General features: G+C 49.4%; 1 protein-coding gene across 1 annotated transcript in view; it reads right to left on the reverse strand.

Moving 5' to 3' along the window:
- Window positions 1-762: 762 nt before the first annotated feature.
- LOC144736880 (myosin-7-like) overlaps window positions 763-14,178 on the reverse strand; it is a 38,673-nt gene continuing 25,257 nt past the window's right edge. The window contains exons 28-42 of the mRNA XM_078619536.1: window positions 13,740-13,985; window positions 12,632-12,758; window positions 12,261-12,379; window positions 11,419-11,615; window positions 8,645-8,828; window positions 7,896-8,061; window positions 7,452-7,576; window positions 6,142-6,450; window positions 5,583-5,786; window positions 5,104-5,229; window positions 4,357-4,527; window positions 3,682-3,786; window positions 2,328-2,423; window positions 1,716-1,850; window positions 763-879 (exon numbers count right to left, since the gene is read on the reverse strand). Of these exons, the coding sequence (XP_078475662.1) occupies window positions 868-879; window positions 1,716-1,850; window positions 2,328-2,423; window positions 3,682-3,786; window positions 4,357-4,527; window positions 5,104-5,229; window positions 5,583-5,786; window positions 6,142-6,450; window positions 7,452-7,576; window positions 7,896-8,061; window positions 8,645-8,828; window positions 11,419-11,615; window positions 12,261-12,379; window positions 12,632-12,758; window positions 13,740-13,985 (2,322 nt within the window). The 3' untranslated portion in view covers window positions 763-867. The remainder of the gene's footprint in view (window positions 880-1,715; window positions 1,851-2,327; window positions 2,424-3,681; window positions 3,787-4,356; window positions 4,528-5,103; window positions 5,230-5,582; window positions 5,787-6,141; window positions 6,451-7,451; window positions 7,577-7,895; window positions 8,062-8,644; window positions 8,829-11,418; window positions 11,616-12,260; window positions 12,380-12,631; window positions 12,759-13,739; window positions 13,986-14,178) is intronic.

A 14,178-nucleotide genomic window follows, 5' to 3' on the forward strand; every position in this document is an offset into this window, starting at 1 on the left:
ATGGTACGATGAAAATTCAATCACCAGGATGTGATTATAAATGGGTCGTATTTAAATGGGAACAGATGTCTAATGGAATATTATTCTGAATGAGTGGTGGTCTTCGGTCAGCCACCACTGCTCTGCATGAGCATAGCATGGTACGGTCGATGTGGGGATGTCACCACCGCTCACAGGGGAACATCAGTGGCTGTGTCTGTATCAATGAGTGTGCACATGTATACGTGTTGTGTACATGCATCATTGTGTATATTTGTGTATCAACGTGTATAAGTATAAATGTTTGTCTATTTTTGTATGTGTGTATTGTAGTGTAGTTTAGCAGTTAACACAGTGTGCTACAGCTAATAGTGGTGAGTGATATCTGAACCTTTTCTTGGCCCTACCCTAGGTCAACTCGGCCCTAGCACCTGGTGCAATGTGTAAACAGGAGACAGAGAGATGGGCGTGGCCAGGCCACACCGCCCCCTTGTGTGCTGTACCAGCCTTCATAGGTGCTTACTAATATCACTCTTTCCAGGTAAGTTTAAGCTATACCGGAGATCTTTGTATATGTGCAAACAGCACTGGAAAGACAAAGGTGGCCAGACATGGTGCTGGTCCCACTACCCACTTGTGTATCATGCTGGCCATCATAGATGCTTGCTATCTGTACTTTTCCTAACAGTCTGTGTAGGCTTTTTGAGTATGTGTGTTTGTGTATGTGCAAGGTTGTGTGGACAGTGTGTCCTCTACTGGAAAGGAAACAGACACGAGACGAACGATGTTTCTGCGCTTGCTGTATCCTCTTTATTGAATCATATTGTATGCCCAATAAAGAGATTTTATACACAAAGGGTTACGCATGTTACACACGTGTTCCGCACATTACTCTTCTTTCTGCAGAGCACATGGACACGCACACACACGGGACATATCGATTATGCACACGTATATATATTGGTCACAAAGTTGAACGTACAGGATATTCAACCCTACCTCATCATATCATAACTCTACTGCATCACAACACAATTACGCCAGTGGTTCTCAACCTTTTTGGTATGGTGGCCCTCCAATCAAGATCACCCGCCCTTGCACTCCACCAAGCCCCTAGCCCCAAATACACATTTAAGCTTACTCAGCTCACAAAACAATTATCACGTGTCCACGCCCCCAGTCCATGTTGTGTTCGTAAATCATTTGTTTCATACTCTTTGGTTCTTTCGGTAAAGTCACGTAGGTATAAAATAAAATAAATTAAATTAAATCACGACGTTTCGGAAGCAACACAAGCGTCCGTCATCAGGTGGGACAGCCACAGCAAGAAACAAATTGCTGTCGTGGGCACAAGAGCTGCTTGTGACAAGAGGCTATGTAAGGCAAGAGAGAGGGGAGGAGCCAGGGGATTTAATTTATTTTATTTTCTACCTACGTGACTTTACCGAAAGAACCAAAGAGTATGGATCCCTGCAGTCACGAAAACTTCAGATCTAAATTTGTTTCATGTTGTGTATTCGTGTGCTTTGTCGCTGCAACGTGGCGCAGACATTTGAAATTTCTCCTAAATGATATCAATGCCGCAGCCTTTCAGGGGTGCTTTGCACCACGAGTTCATAACCTCTGTATTACCCCAACCTCTTTACATTCCCACGAACATTTTTAAACCAATCACCCCTCTCAACCACATGTAGACCCATCTGAACCATAAACTCCTGTAAACTCCCGTACTATACCTTGATGCCGGCGTCGCGTGTCTTGGCGCGGAGTTTGTTCGCTTGCGACTCGGCGATGTCGGCGCGCTCCTCCGCCTCCTCCAGCTCGTGCTGCAGCTTGCGGTAGCGAGACAGGTTCCCGTTCGCCTGCTCCTCCTGCCGGCGGGGTGGTGGGAGCAGTCATGGAACGATGGTAGATGGTGGAGTCGTGGATGAGGAGTAGCGGTAGTGGGAGCAATGTTTGATGGTAGAGTGGTGGTGATGGAACATGGTGAGATGGTGGTGGTTGTGTTCATGGTGGGGGTGGTGATGGTCATGGTGGTGGTCGTGATGGTCATGGTCATGGTTGTGGAAGCAGTGGTGGTGGAATATGATGTGGGGGTGGGCATGCGGTTTGTTTGCTTGGTGATGTGTGTGATGGTGAAGTGGTCAGACATTGTGAGATGTGGGGTAAAATGATGATCATTAGAAGCATTTAGTTGTATATAATGGTCGAATGTGACGGTATATTGACTGTGACTCATTGCAGGATTTCAATTCGCAGAAGGGAACACACTCGGAAAATCAATGCAGGCAACGATGAAATTAAATCAACGTGAGCCCTCTGCACTGCATGGACACTGCGACTCTTACCGCCTCCTCGGACTGCCGCTTGTAGGCCTTGACCTTCATCTGAAGTTTGTCTACCAGGTCCTGCAGGCGAGCCATGTTTTTCTTGTCCTCCTCCGTCTGCCCTCGGTGCAAACGTGTACACACACACAGGACACGGACACACACAGGACACGGACGCACACACGTGCATGCACGCACACACATGCATCGTGAGCTATGGGGCCCAACACCAGGCGCTTTGGCAGTGCTTAGCATAAACACGCTGAGCAATTATTTTTAGGGCCCCAAGCAAGCAGCTGAAGGGGCCCCAGAGTCAGGAAAAAAAAATAGTGGTGCATCAAATATCGGCTCACCGATAAATAGAACAAGAAAATTAACATATACAATTAAATTAATCTCGTTGGAAGTGACGGACCACGCTAAACCGGTTCCATGAAGGCCAAAGAAGATGTGGACGCAACAGGTGTAGTGCAGGTAGGAACAACAGGTTCCACACTACCCACCCGGGATTATTTGTCTGTCTGTCGTGCACGAATGCGTTGTCCAACCAAGTTCCTACCTGCCCACTCCGAAGGAACGTGTTTATCTTTTATGAAATTCTGGCGATTGCCTGATGATACTGGTTGCAACTATCAGGGACTACTCAGTTGTTAATTGTGGATTGCTCTCCAACACACTTCCACCGGTGGTGCTGATGAAGCAGTAATACATTGGCACTTTTGTTCACGTGACCACTTTATTGATTATTTGTGTCGGGTGGAGCAGAGTTTACGAAACACGTATTACTTGTTGCGATCTGACCCAAAAAAGAAGGTTGAAACGGGTGTGGTTACGTTTGATAAATAATTCGTACGTATGATCGCGTCCTCTAGTGACGAGTGTAGGAATTGCGTAATAGCGTGTACGGGGCTGAGTCGCGAGTGACCTGGCTAACCAAATTAGAATCAGAATATTTGTACTGGATAAATCCTATGAGCTATAAAGCTCTTTTTCGCTGATATCCAGTAGGGGCAGACAGGCCTGCCTCTCGCCCTCCACCCTGGTGCTTCCATGTTCATCAACTTTACGTCATCTCAAGAGGATTGTATTCATTTAAAGTGGATGTCCCCAAAATAGTGTCTGTGTGTATGTGTGTGTGTTTGTACACGTGTCAGTGTGTATGTGTGTGTATACGTGTCATTGTGTATGTGTGTACACGTGTCAGTGTGTGTGTGTAGACGTTTCAGTGTGTATATGTGTGTGTGTATATGTGTGTGTACACTTGTCGGTGTGTGTACACGTGTCAGTGTGTATATTTGTGTGTACACGTGTGTGTGTATATGTGTGTATGTACACATGTAGGTGTGTCCACGTAAAGATTTGTGCGGTGCATCACCTGGTAGGAGAGCTCCTTCGCACGCCTCTCGTACTTGCGTGCTCCCTTCACCGTCTCGGCGTTCCTCCTCTGTTCTGCCTCCAGCTCATTCTCCAGCTCTCTCACCTGCGAGGGGAGCACAGCGGTGGAGGAATTAAGGCACAGACTAAATAGTGAATGTATCGGTAATGACATCCGTCCCGCGGCTGGACGAAGTACGCGTGAAACAAGCGAGTGACAGCGGCAGTAGTAACATGGGGCAGCAGCAGTACCAACTGTAGAAAGTTGTCATTGAAGGCCTACGAAACAGAAGTACCGAGGGCCTACACGAACCTTAATCCGGCCCTGGGACAGCCAACATCAGTGTGCTAAGGCTAACAGTAGCAAGTGGCATCTCAACCTTTTTCTGGGCTCGACCTTAAATGAGTGGTGCTCGTTAAATCATGCAAATGCTATATGAGGAGTTTTGTTAACTGTCATTCATCTCGGCTAACCCATAACACCTGGGCCTGTCCAGCCAGCCTCCAGCAACTTCACGTGGCCTCAATGTGCACCTAGCCTGGCACAGGTAACGTGGTGACATGACGCTCATTGGCAAATTATATTTCTAACAACACCACCTTCTTGTGCACTTTGCCATATTTAATTTGTACTTGCTAACAGCACTGACCCCAACCTTCACTCCCTTCTCCTCACCCTGGCCTCCAGCTTCTGGAGCTGCTTCTTGCCGCCCTTGAGCGCGATCTGCTCGGCCTCATCCAGCCGGTGCTGCAGGTCCTTCACCGTCTGCTCCATGTTCTTCTTCATGCGCTCCAGGTGAGCGCTCGTGTCCTGCTCCTTCTTCAGCTCCTCGGCCATCATGGCCGCCTGCCAGGTCACGACACCTCGGTTAGACTCTCGCCCGAGGAGGTCGGACTGACGGGTCACTGGTGGTGGTGGCATGGGGAGGCCTTCAGCTGGCAGTGGATAGATCATGGTTCAAGATGATGATGATAATGGTGATGCTACCAAGAGGCCTTTATCCAGCAGTGGATAGGCCATGGTTGATGATGGCGATTGGATCCCCTATTCCAGCAGTTGATAGACCACGGCTGATGATGATGATAATGGTGGGGGCATGAAGAGGCCTTAATCCACCATTGAGTACAGCATGGCTAACAACAATGTGGGGATTCCCTCATCCAGCAGCGGATATAGCACGGCCGATGATGATGGTGATAACGGTGGTGGCATGAGGAGGCCTTCATCCACCATTCAGTAGATCATGGCTAACAACAATGTGGGGATTCGCTCATCCAGCAGTGGATGGACCATGGCTGATGACGATGATAATGGTAGTGGAATGAAGAATCTTTCATCCACCATTGAGTAGATAATGGTGAATGATGATGTGGGGATTCGCTCATCAGCAGTGGATGGACCGTGTCTCATGGGGTTTCTCACGTCTGTGATGGCCTTCTTGGCCTTTTCCTCGGCGTTGCGGCACTCCTGCACTGCCTCCTCCACCTCGCTCTGCAGCGACCCCATGTCTCCCTCCAGCTTCTTCTTCTGGTTGATCAGGCTGGTGTTCTGCAGAGCACGATGGAGCAGAGAGGATCAGGAGGTGGATGTGTGATAGGGAGGGAGAAAGATGGAGATGGGAGGAGGGAGCAGGAGGGAGGAAGCAATACAAATATTGAGCACCTGGATCGTATAATTCACGTGGAACAACTCAAGATGACAACAACAACGATGGTTGTGATAATGACGACTCTGGCACCGATGGCGATGAGGACGCAGGAGCAAGATGAATGAGGGAGCAGGAGGGAGGAAGGAATACAAATATTGAACACCTGGATCGTTGAATTCACGTGGAACAACTCAAGATGACAACAACAACGATGGTTGTGATAATGACGACTCTGGCACCGATGAGGACGCACCTGCGAGTGCAGCAGCTGCACGCGCTCGCTGGCATCGATGAGCTCCTGCTCGGCGAGCTTGCGCGCACGCTCCGTCTGCTCGAGCGCCGAGCGCAGCTCCTCCACCTCGGCCAGCATGAGCGTGCTACGCCGCTCCGCCATGGCCGCCTGCTCCTTGTACTCGTCTCCCAGCCGCAGGGCGTCGTCCAGCTGCAGCTGGGCCTCCTGTGTGTGTGCAGCGGTGGTGGTGGTGGTGGTACATGGTCAGAGGTAGAGGCAGATGGAGGGACAAAGAGAGACACGGACAGAGGGGGATACAGAGGGAGGTACAGAAAGATAAACAAATGACGTAATTATTATTATTTGCAAGAGAGGCATAATTGCATGCATGCGCATAGAATAATGACCGAGGAAGCCTACCTCAGTAGATTTATCATCGTTGACAATGATGATGATGACTCCCCCCATTTACTTTGAATGACGATCCATTTTTATTGATGACATTTATCGTACTACAATTCAATCATGCCAGATTTAAGACAAATCTTTAGAGCATTTCTGTACTTGGCCGTCCACGCACCTTGAACTGTGACTGCACCATCTTGAGCTGCTTCTGCGCCTCTGAGGCTGAGCGGTTGGCGTGGCTCAGCTGGATCTCCATCTCGTTGAGGTCGCCCTCCATCTTCTTCTTGATGCGCAGCGCCTCGTTCCTTGAGCGCGTCTCGGCCTCCAGGGCGGTCTGCAGCGTCTCGACGGCGCGCTGGTTGTTCCGTTTGGACTGCTCCAGCTCCTCGTCTTTCTCGGAGAGCTTGCGTTCGATGTCGGCCTTCATCTGGTTGAGCTCGAGCTGAGCGCGGAGGATCTTGCTTTCTTCGTGCTCCAGGGAGGCCTGCGTTGGGACAGCGAGACGTTTCGGGGACGAAATTAGCAACAGAACTATTCATCAACCAAATTAATTTGATTTTAGTTCACACAACTGTGATTGAGTGGAGGAAAAGTATCAAGTATGATGATGACGGTGACTGCCTGCATAAGAACAAACCACCTATGATGAGATGGTACGAGTCTGAATGAAAAGGCAGACTAGGATAGTTTAGTCACATTCTTAGAGCCTGCAGTCCACTGAGGAAGACCACACATTATTGGCTGCATAAACATATTCGAAGTATCGATTTAAAGCTTTCGTGACTGCAGGGATTCATATTCTTGGTCCTTTCGGTAAAGTCACGTAGAAGGGAAACAATAAAAGAATAAAAATATAAAAAATCGCCACTTTTTTCAAATTTTCTTGCTGTGGGTTTCACACCTGATGATGATTGCTCGTGTTGCAATCGAAACGTCGTGAGAATTTTATTGTTTTATATTTTTATTTTATTGTTTCCCTTCTACGTGACTTTACCGAAAGAACCAAGAATATATATATTCGAAGTAACTGTTTTTACTTATTGGCTAACCTAGTAATATTGGGAGGGGGGAGGAAATAGCACACCCCTCACACACCAACATAGTAATCTAGGCTAAGAGAAATACCGAATTAAATCCACAGAATAATACGTGACCAGAATTCCACAAAGTCGTTGACTAGCCTAAGACAATGACTTCAATTAAAAACGCTGACTAAATAAAAAATGGGTTGCGGTCAGATGGCAGCAACATTTTATTTTCTCAGTTCAAGCCGACTTGGCGATTGGATCAACGTGTATCAATTCATACTCTGGGATTTTCGTGACTCTTTGTCTTTGTTAGTCACGGTGACAGGACGAACCACTGATTTTGTGTCTCCATCGGGGTGGCTGAATTTCTCATTTGTGTTTGCCTATCTCTGATTGCCCCAACGGTCTGTGTAGGCTACACGGGGGATCTTTGTGTTTGTCCCCTGCCCCACGTCACCTCTGCCTCTTCCAGCGCCGCCTGCAGGTCGACCTTCTCCTGCTCCAGCTGCTTGCGCAGCTTCTCCAGCTCGTGCACCGTCTTGGCTCCCTCGCTCATCTGCTCCGTCAGATCGGAGATCTCCTCTGTGCACGCAGAAAATCACACCTCGTTATCATCATCATAATCTATGCTATCGCTCTTCACATACAACAACAACAACCGCCATTCGCCACTAAGTGGCGGTGACGTCACCACGACGCTTGTGCCAGGCCATGTGCACCTTGAGGCTACCACGTGAAGTGTTGAACGCCCGCTGGCAGGAGGTCACAGGGCAGACCCAGCAGGTGCCACGGGTCGACTGACTGAGATGACCGAGATGACTGGCTGATGCATCACCTGTGCCCCCTACTGTGCCAACTTCACATACGCCCACTCTCTGACGCACACACACTCACTACTCACCCTGCAGGTTCTTGTTCTCCCTCTTCATGGTCTCCAGGTGGTCGAGGCTCTCCTCGTACGCGTTCTTCAGCTTGAAGAGCTCCGTGCTGAGTGAGCGCGCCTCCTTCTGTGCCCCCTCCAGCTCCGCCTGCGACTCCTCGTATTTCTGCTTCCACTCGGCCAGGACCTGCGGATACGACGACGCCGAGATCAAACTCACGGAATGGAAAAACCCACAGGGTGATCGCGTTGAAAGGCGGAAAGGTGCAGCCCTCCAATTGCTTGGGAGGAGAGATGGCAACGGAGAAAAGGATGATACTGAACCCAGATTCGAAGCTGTACCAAACCAGTGGGCATGGCTGGTAGAGAGAAAGAGGCACATAGTCATAGGCAGGGGATACATGGAACAGAGGCAGGGAGTTGTCAGCATGGATGGCTGGGGAAGAGAATGAGTGGCCTCTAACAGAGTAGTGCTGGGAGGGCTTTGACCCCGGTTGCTCAACGAGTGGGTGAAAGGTATTGATGCAGCCCAGCAATGAATTGCTCACGCCACTTTTGGTTGAAGGACCTCCACGAGAGAAAGATCTAGACCCCCGTCAACAGGGCACTCTTCTTCACTGACCAGACAATTTGGGAAGAAGTTTTAGTACTAACTCGTTACCCCACTTGAGCTGTATGTGGGTAGGTGTATAGGTACATGCACAGACACCTGCAGCGTGCTTGTGTTATCTCTGATCTCTGTGACCCGTGTCTCCCCGTGTGACCCGTGCCTTGTCGAATGTCCTCTGCTTCTTGTCGAGGGCGGCAGCTGCGGCGTTGGCACGCTCCACGTCCACCATCATGTCCTCGAGCTCGTTCTGCAGACGCTGCTTGGTCTTCTCCAGTGAGGAGCACTTGGCATTGGCGGCCTCCACAGACTCCTCCGCATCCTGCAGCCTCTGCACCAGCTTCTTCCTGCGTGGTCACGGGGATGACATGGAGGAGGTGGGAGAAGTGGAGGAAGATGAGGTGAGAGTCGGAGATGGAGGAGCATGAGGGGGTGGGAGCGTGGAGGAGATGAAAGTGGGATGAAGGGAAGGATATAGGAGCAGAGGAAGGGGAGGTAGAGGAGGAGGTGTAAGCCATGGACGAGGGGGAGATGGAAGATTTTCTAGTTTGCTCCAAGCAGAATCACCCTGAATGCGTCCGATGTCATCAGATTTTGGCACCTAAGCACATGTGAGCTTGGCTAGCACTTGTATGAGAGAATTCCTGGGAAAACCACAAATTTAATACAAGATGCTTTTATATTAACACGGCCCATACGGAGAACAAATAAACACATTTCGAATTATCAATGAATGATATTTGGTGACTTGTTGTGGATGTGTCAATATTGTAAGCATCATAACTCGGCCAATGGCGTCGAATGTGTGACATACACAACAACCGGTGACATCCTAATCAATTGGCGAACAGTCGTAGCTAGTTCAAAATGCTTTGGTGTTTACCAAGCGAGAATGAGAAGCACTGGAGGTTATGCTACTCAGACGCTTCTTTGTACATTGGGAGTATTTTGGATATTTGACAAAATTATGTGGGTCTGCCTTAGAGCACCATCTCATGTGAAACCAGTGTTTTGAACTTAATACTTGGTGAACGTATTTGGAGAGCTCTAAACTACCTCTCAACAAATTTTTGCCAAAGGGTCACCCACCCTACTGGCCCAAGAGATGTCCATGGCTCATGTGGAGTGGGCATTACATCTGAGAGCCAAACCCTGACCCCTGATATTGTAAACCTGAATACATTGACAAACCAAAGCCACAACTCGCTACATAGAAGCCACCTCATCCAATATTGCCCACCATAAAGAATAAAGTGCCGGTCAGACTTGTACCCACTCAAAATAACATTTAGGATACAAATAAATATCCCTAACTGGGTCCAAACAATGCAAACCACACTCACTAGTCGCCCAGAAATCTAAAAACATTCATTTCCGGGTCTATGTATTGTGTATGTTTTGAACTCCTTCAGCACTGTACATCGGCTGGCAGGCAAACACGTGACAAGGGGGCCCACCTGCCCCTTCTCCCGTGAAGGGGCGGTGCTCACCTCCCAAGCTCTATCTAACGTATGGTTGAAGATAGGGGAAACGGAGTGTGGCGGTGGCCGCCTCTGTGTGTGTGTGTGTGTCTGTGAGTGCATCCTCTCATCCACCGTGTGTCCGCCGCGCCCATGTGTCTACCTGTATGCGCGTTGCAAGTGTGCGCGGTGCTCGGACCCACTACTTGCTCGTCTTATCTTTAACTTTTGATTCCAAAATAAAACGAGCGAGGAGCACGCCCGTGCGCCACTTCCCAGCGGGAGCCGTGCCACGTCAAACGCCAAGAGGTCAGAGGTCGCAAACGGGTTTTGATTCCTTACCCGTACCCGTACCCGGCCGCACCAGGGTCGCAAACGGGTACCCGTACCCGTACTCGACCATACCCGTACCCTACCCGTACCCGGCTGGGTACGGGTAGGGTACGGGTATCGGGTACGGGTATCGGGTACTTGATTGCGACCTCTGGGATGAAGCCATGTTGCAGGCGCGGGTGGGTTGATTCTAGGAACTTGAATTGTGAGAAGAGACAAGACGTTGGGAAATGAGTGACAAACGGTGACTCACCAGTGACTCACGGCCTACCCGTACCCGTACACGGCCGCACCAGGGTCACAAACGGGTACCCGTACCCGGCCGGGTACGGGTAGCCGGATATCGGGTAGGGTACGGGTATCGGGTACCCGGTTGCGACCTCTGCAAGAGGTCCACCACCTCGCCTCCGAGGGCGACGCTCTCACCCACGAATCACACTGCTGAAAACTCTCCTGGTCAATCACTCTTCTACCGCTACTACCATGGTTACTGTTCCCTTGGACTTCACTTATTGCCTCCTCTGCCCATGTTGAGGACCACTCTGTTTAGTCTCATCCATACGTTTTTAAACCACCACACTGCAGATTGAAAGACTTTACTTAATGCTCCTGTCCTTGCACTGCTCAACTTAGGATTCCATCCATTTATTTTCCCAAATTCTTACAACTTTTCTCAATTCAAGAAACATAATTTGAATTCAAATTTATTACACCTTCAGCTGTTGTCGGCTGCTTGGCATTTTGGACCTCTGTGATTGTGCTCAGCAGTCGTTAAGAAAAAAATCACCCTGCGTTGATTACCACGGCCTTTACAATTCTTATTTATAGGCTACTGATTGCACGAGGACAATGGAAGGGATGGTGGTGGCGGGGTGGTGGTGATGGTGGTGGTGATGGTGGTGATGATGGTGGTGGTGGTGGTGTTGATGGTGGTGGTGATGGTGGTGGTGATGGTGGTGGTGGTGGTGATGATGGTGGTAGTGGTGATAGTGGTGGTGGTGGTGATGGTGGTGGTGGTGGTGATGGGGGTGATTGTGGTGGTGATGGTGGTGATGGTGGTGGTGATGGTGGTGGTGATGGTGGTGGTGATGGTGGTGGTGGTCATGGTGGTGGTCATAGTGGTGGTGGAAAGCGCCGTCCGTACTTGGCCTCCTCCAGCTCCTCGGTCCTCTGGATGGCGTCCGTCTCGTACTTGGTCCTCCACTGCGCCACCTCGGCGTTGGCGCGAGACAGCGCTCGCTGGAGCTCCGCCTTGGCCTCCTGCTCCTCCTCGTACTGCTCGCGCAGCAGGTCGCAGTCGTGCCGCGCCGCCTGCACCGCGTGCGCCAGCGCGCTCTTCGCCTGGGGGGGGTGGGGGGTGGTGGTGGGGGTGTGGGGGAAGTGCTCCAGGTCAGTCGTGCAGTGGGGGGCATGTGGTGGTCGCGGTGGAGTTCAATTCCTCCTGTAACTCGCGTTGTTTTTGCTCTTAGTTCTATTGGTTTGTTTTTGCCTTTAAGTCCATTTACTTGATTGTAGGACTTTTGATTATCTTCTTTGGTCATCATGGTGATGTAGATCATGCTTGCAAATAACACTCATCCTGGTCTATTGATGTCTCACCTACTTTAACAAATACACAAAAACTTGGTGCCTAGTGAGAATTTGTTCTTCGTATTAGGTGTTTTACGCGTAAAAAATTGTCCATTACATATGACAATTACTCTAAACAAGACTGAGACTGTGTTGGCTTTCATGCACAAGCACGTAACAATGGGCCTTTGTTCTGTTATGAAGAAGGGTCATTACCCAAAACATCGCATATTATAATAATTTTTCCTCTTTAGGGCAGTGTTATTGACGAATGTGAGTTTTTTTTTATACATTTAGCACGGCTGAAACCCACATTGAACCCAAGTTCTCAACAGTACTGGCTCGGCACTCTGGCCTCAGAGCCACCGGGCCAACACCAGTCGGACGGTGCAAGGTTCATCTTCTCTATTCTCTTACCTTGAGCTCCTCATCAAGCTGTCGTCGCAGCTCCTCCACCTGCTGAGTGAACGACTGCTTCCCGCGCGTCAGCTGCGTGATGAGCGCCTGCTTCTCCTCCATCTGCCGGGACAGCTCGCCTACACGGGGTGAGGGAGGTGCGCAAATTGTTCATTATTTTTAATGTGCCTTTGTTGTATTAATGTGCTTGTATCCATCCATCGTCATTATTATTGTTGCTATAGCAATGCGGTGAAGCGGGTGCGAGGTGGGTTATTAGATGGCAGGATCATGAGCGTTGGTGGCGGCTTGGGGAGGCCATAATCCAGCAGTGGATTGACCATGGCCGATGATGCTGATGATGTGGCGTGCGTGTGTGCTAGAAGAAGCACCGTTCTCGGTTTGCAGTTTGGCTTTCTGCGCCGTGAAGTCGTTGAGTGCCCGTAGGTTCTCCTCCGATGACACCTTGAGCTCGTTGAGCTGATCCTCATAGCTGCGGCACATCTTCTCCAGGTTCGACTGGCATCCGCGACGTGGGAGAAAATCAACGAGGTTAGTGACGACAACATTGATAATTCTAGATTCGAAGCTTTCGTGACTGCAAGGATTCATACTCTTTGGGTTTTTTCGGTAAAGTCACGTAGGTAAAAAAAATAAAAAAAATAAAAAAGGACGCTTGTGCTGCGCACGAAACGTCGTGATTTAATTTAGTTTTCATTTTTTTTTTACTAACATTGATATTGTCAAAAATCATCATAGTTATCAATATGACAATCATCATCAACAGCTACATGAGTAGCAGTGATAGCTGGTTATATGTCAAAAGCCTGAGCACCACATTGGGAAATGTACCAATGCAACACGATTCCAGGAATCAGCGGACTCTTGGGACTCAATGAGACACAGGTGCTGGACTGAATTCCTGGGGCTCAATGAGAGACATCCTGGACTCGGTGACCCAAAAATCCAGGACTCAATGAGAAACGGGTCCTGAATTCAACGAACCTCAAGTCATCAACTCTAGGGACTCACGAGACTCACGCACTGAACTCAATTGTTTCTCAGAGATCTCTCTGCTATGGAATAAGGGCCGTTGCTTGAAACGTCGCCTGCTATATTTTTCGATTTAAAGCTTTCGTGACTGCAGGAATTCATCTTCTTGGTTCTTTCCGTAAAGTCACGTCGAAGGGAAATAATAAAATTATAAAAATAAAACATAATAAAATACAATTCTCACGACGTTTCGGCCACAACGCAAGCGAGGACGGCTGCTTGCGTTGTGGCCGAAACGTCGTGAGAATTGTATTTTATTATGTTTTATTTTTATTATTTTATTATTTCCCTTCGACGTGACTTTGTCGCCTGCTATATTATTGTTCCTCTTCAGGGAACAGTGTTATCGACGAAGGTGCTGAGTTGTTATTTGTGCTGGGAAAACCAGGACAAGTGGAAACGCCTATGAGCCCGGGCCTCATCCGACGCCTCCCGCCACGCGCTCACCTTGGTCTTGACGACAGACTCCATGTTGGAGACGATGTCGTCCAGTTCCATCTTGAGCTCGCTCTTCTCCTTCTCCAGCTTCTGCTTGACACGCTGGAGGTTGTCCAGCTGCTCGCCCAGCTCGGCGACGCTGTCCGCGTGCTTCTTGCGCAGCGCCGACGCCGTGGCCTCGTGCTGCAGCGTCGACTCCTCCAGGTCGCGACGCAGCTTCTGGAACTCGGCCTCCCGCTTCTTGTTGAACTCGATCTGCGTTGCGGGGTAGAAGTAGGGATGTCGCGGTGGCGAGATGTTAACTACCTTGCCAGACCATTGGAACCTCATTTGCCAGAAGAAAAAATATGATAATTGTTTTTCTACCCTTTTCATATGGCAACAAATCTGACACCTTTTGTTACAAGGTGTCATGTTTGCATAGACCACAATACCTGCAGTCATAATG

Source organism: Lampetra planeri, chromosome 63, assembly GCF_965212315.1.
Source record: "Lampetra planeri chromosome 63, kcLamPlan1.2.h2, whole genome shotgun sequence".
NCBI lineage: Eukaryota > Metazoa > Chordata > Hyperoartia > Petromyzontiformes > Petromyzontidae > Lampetra > Lampetra planeri.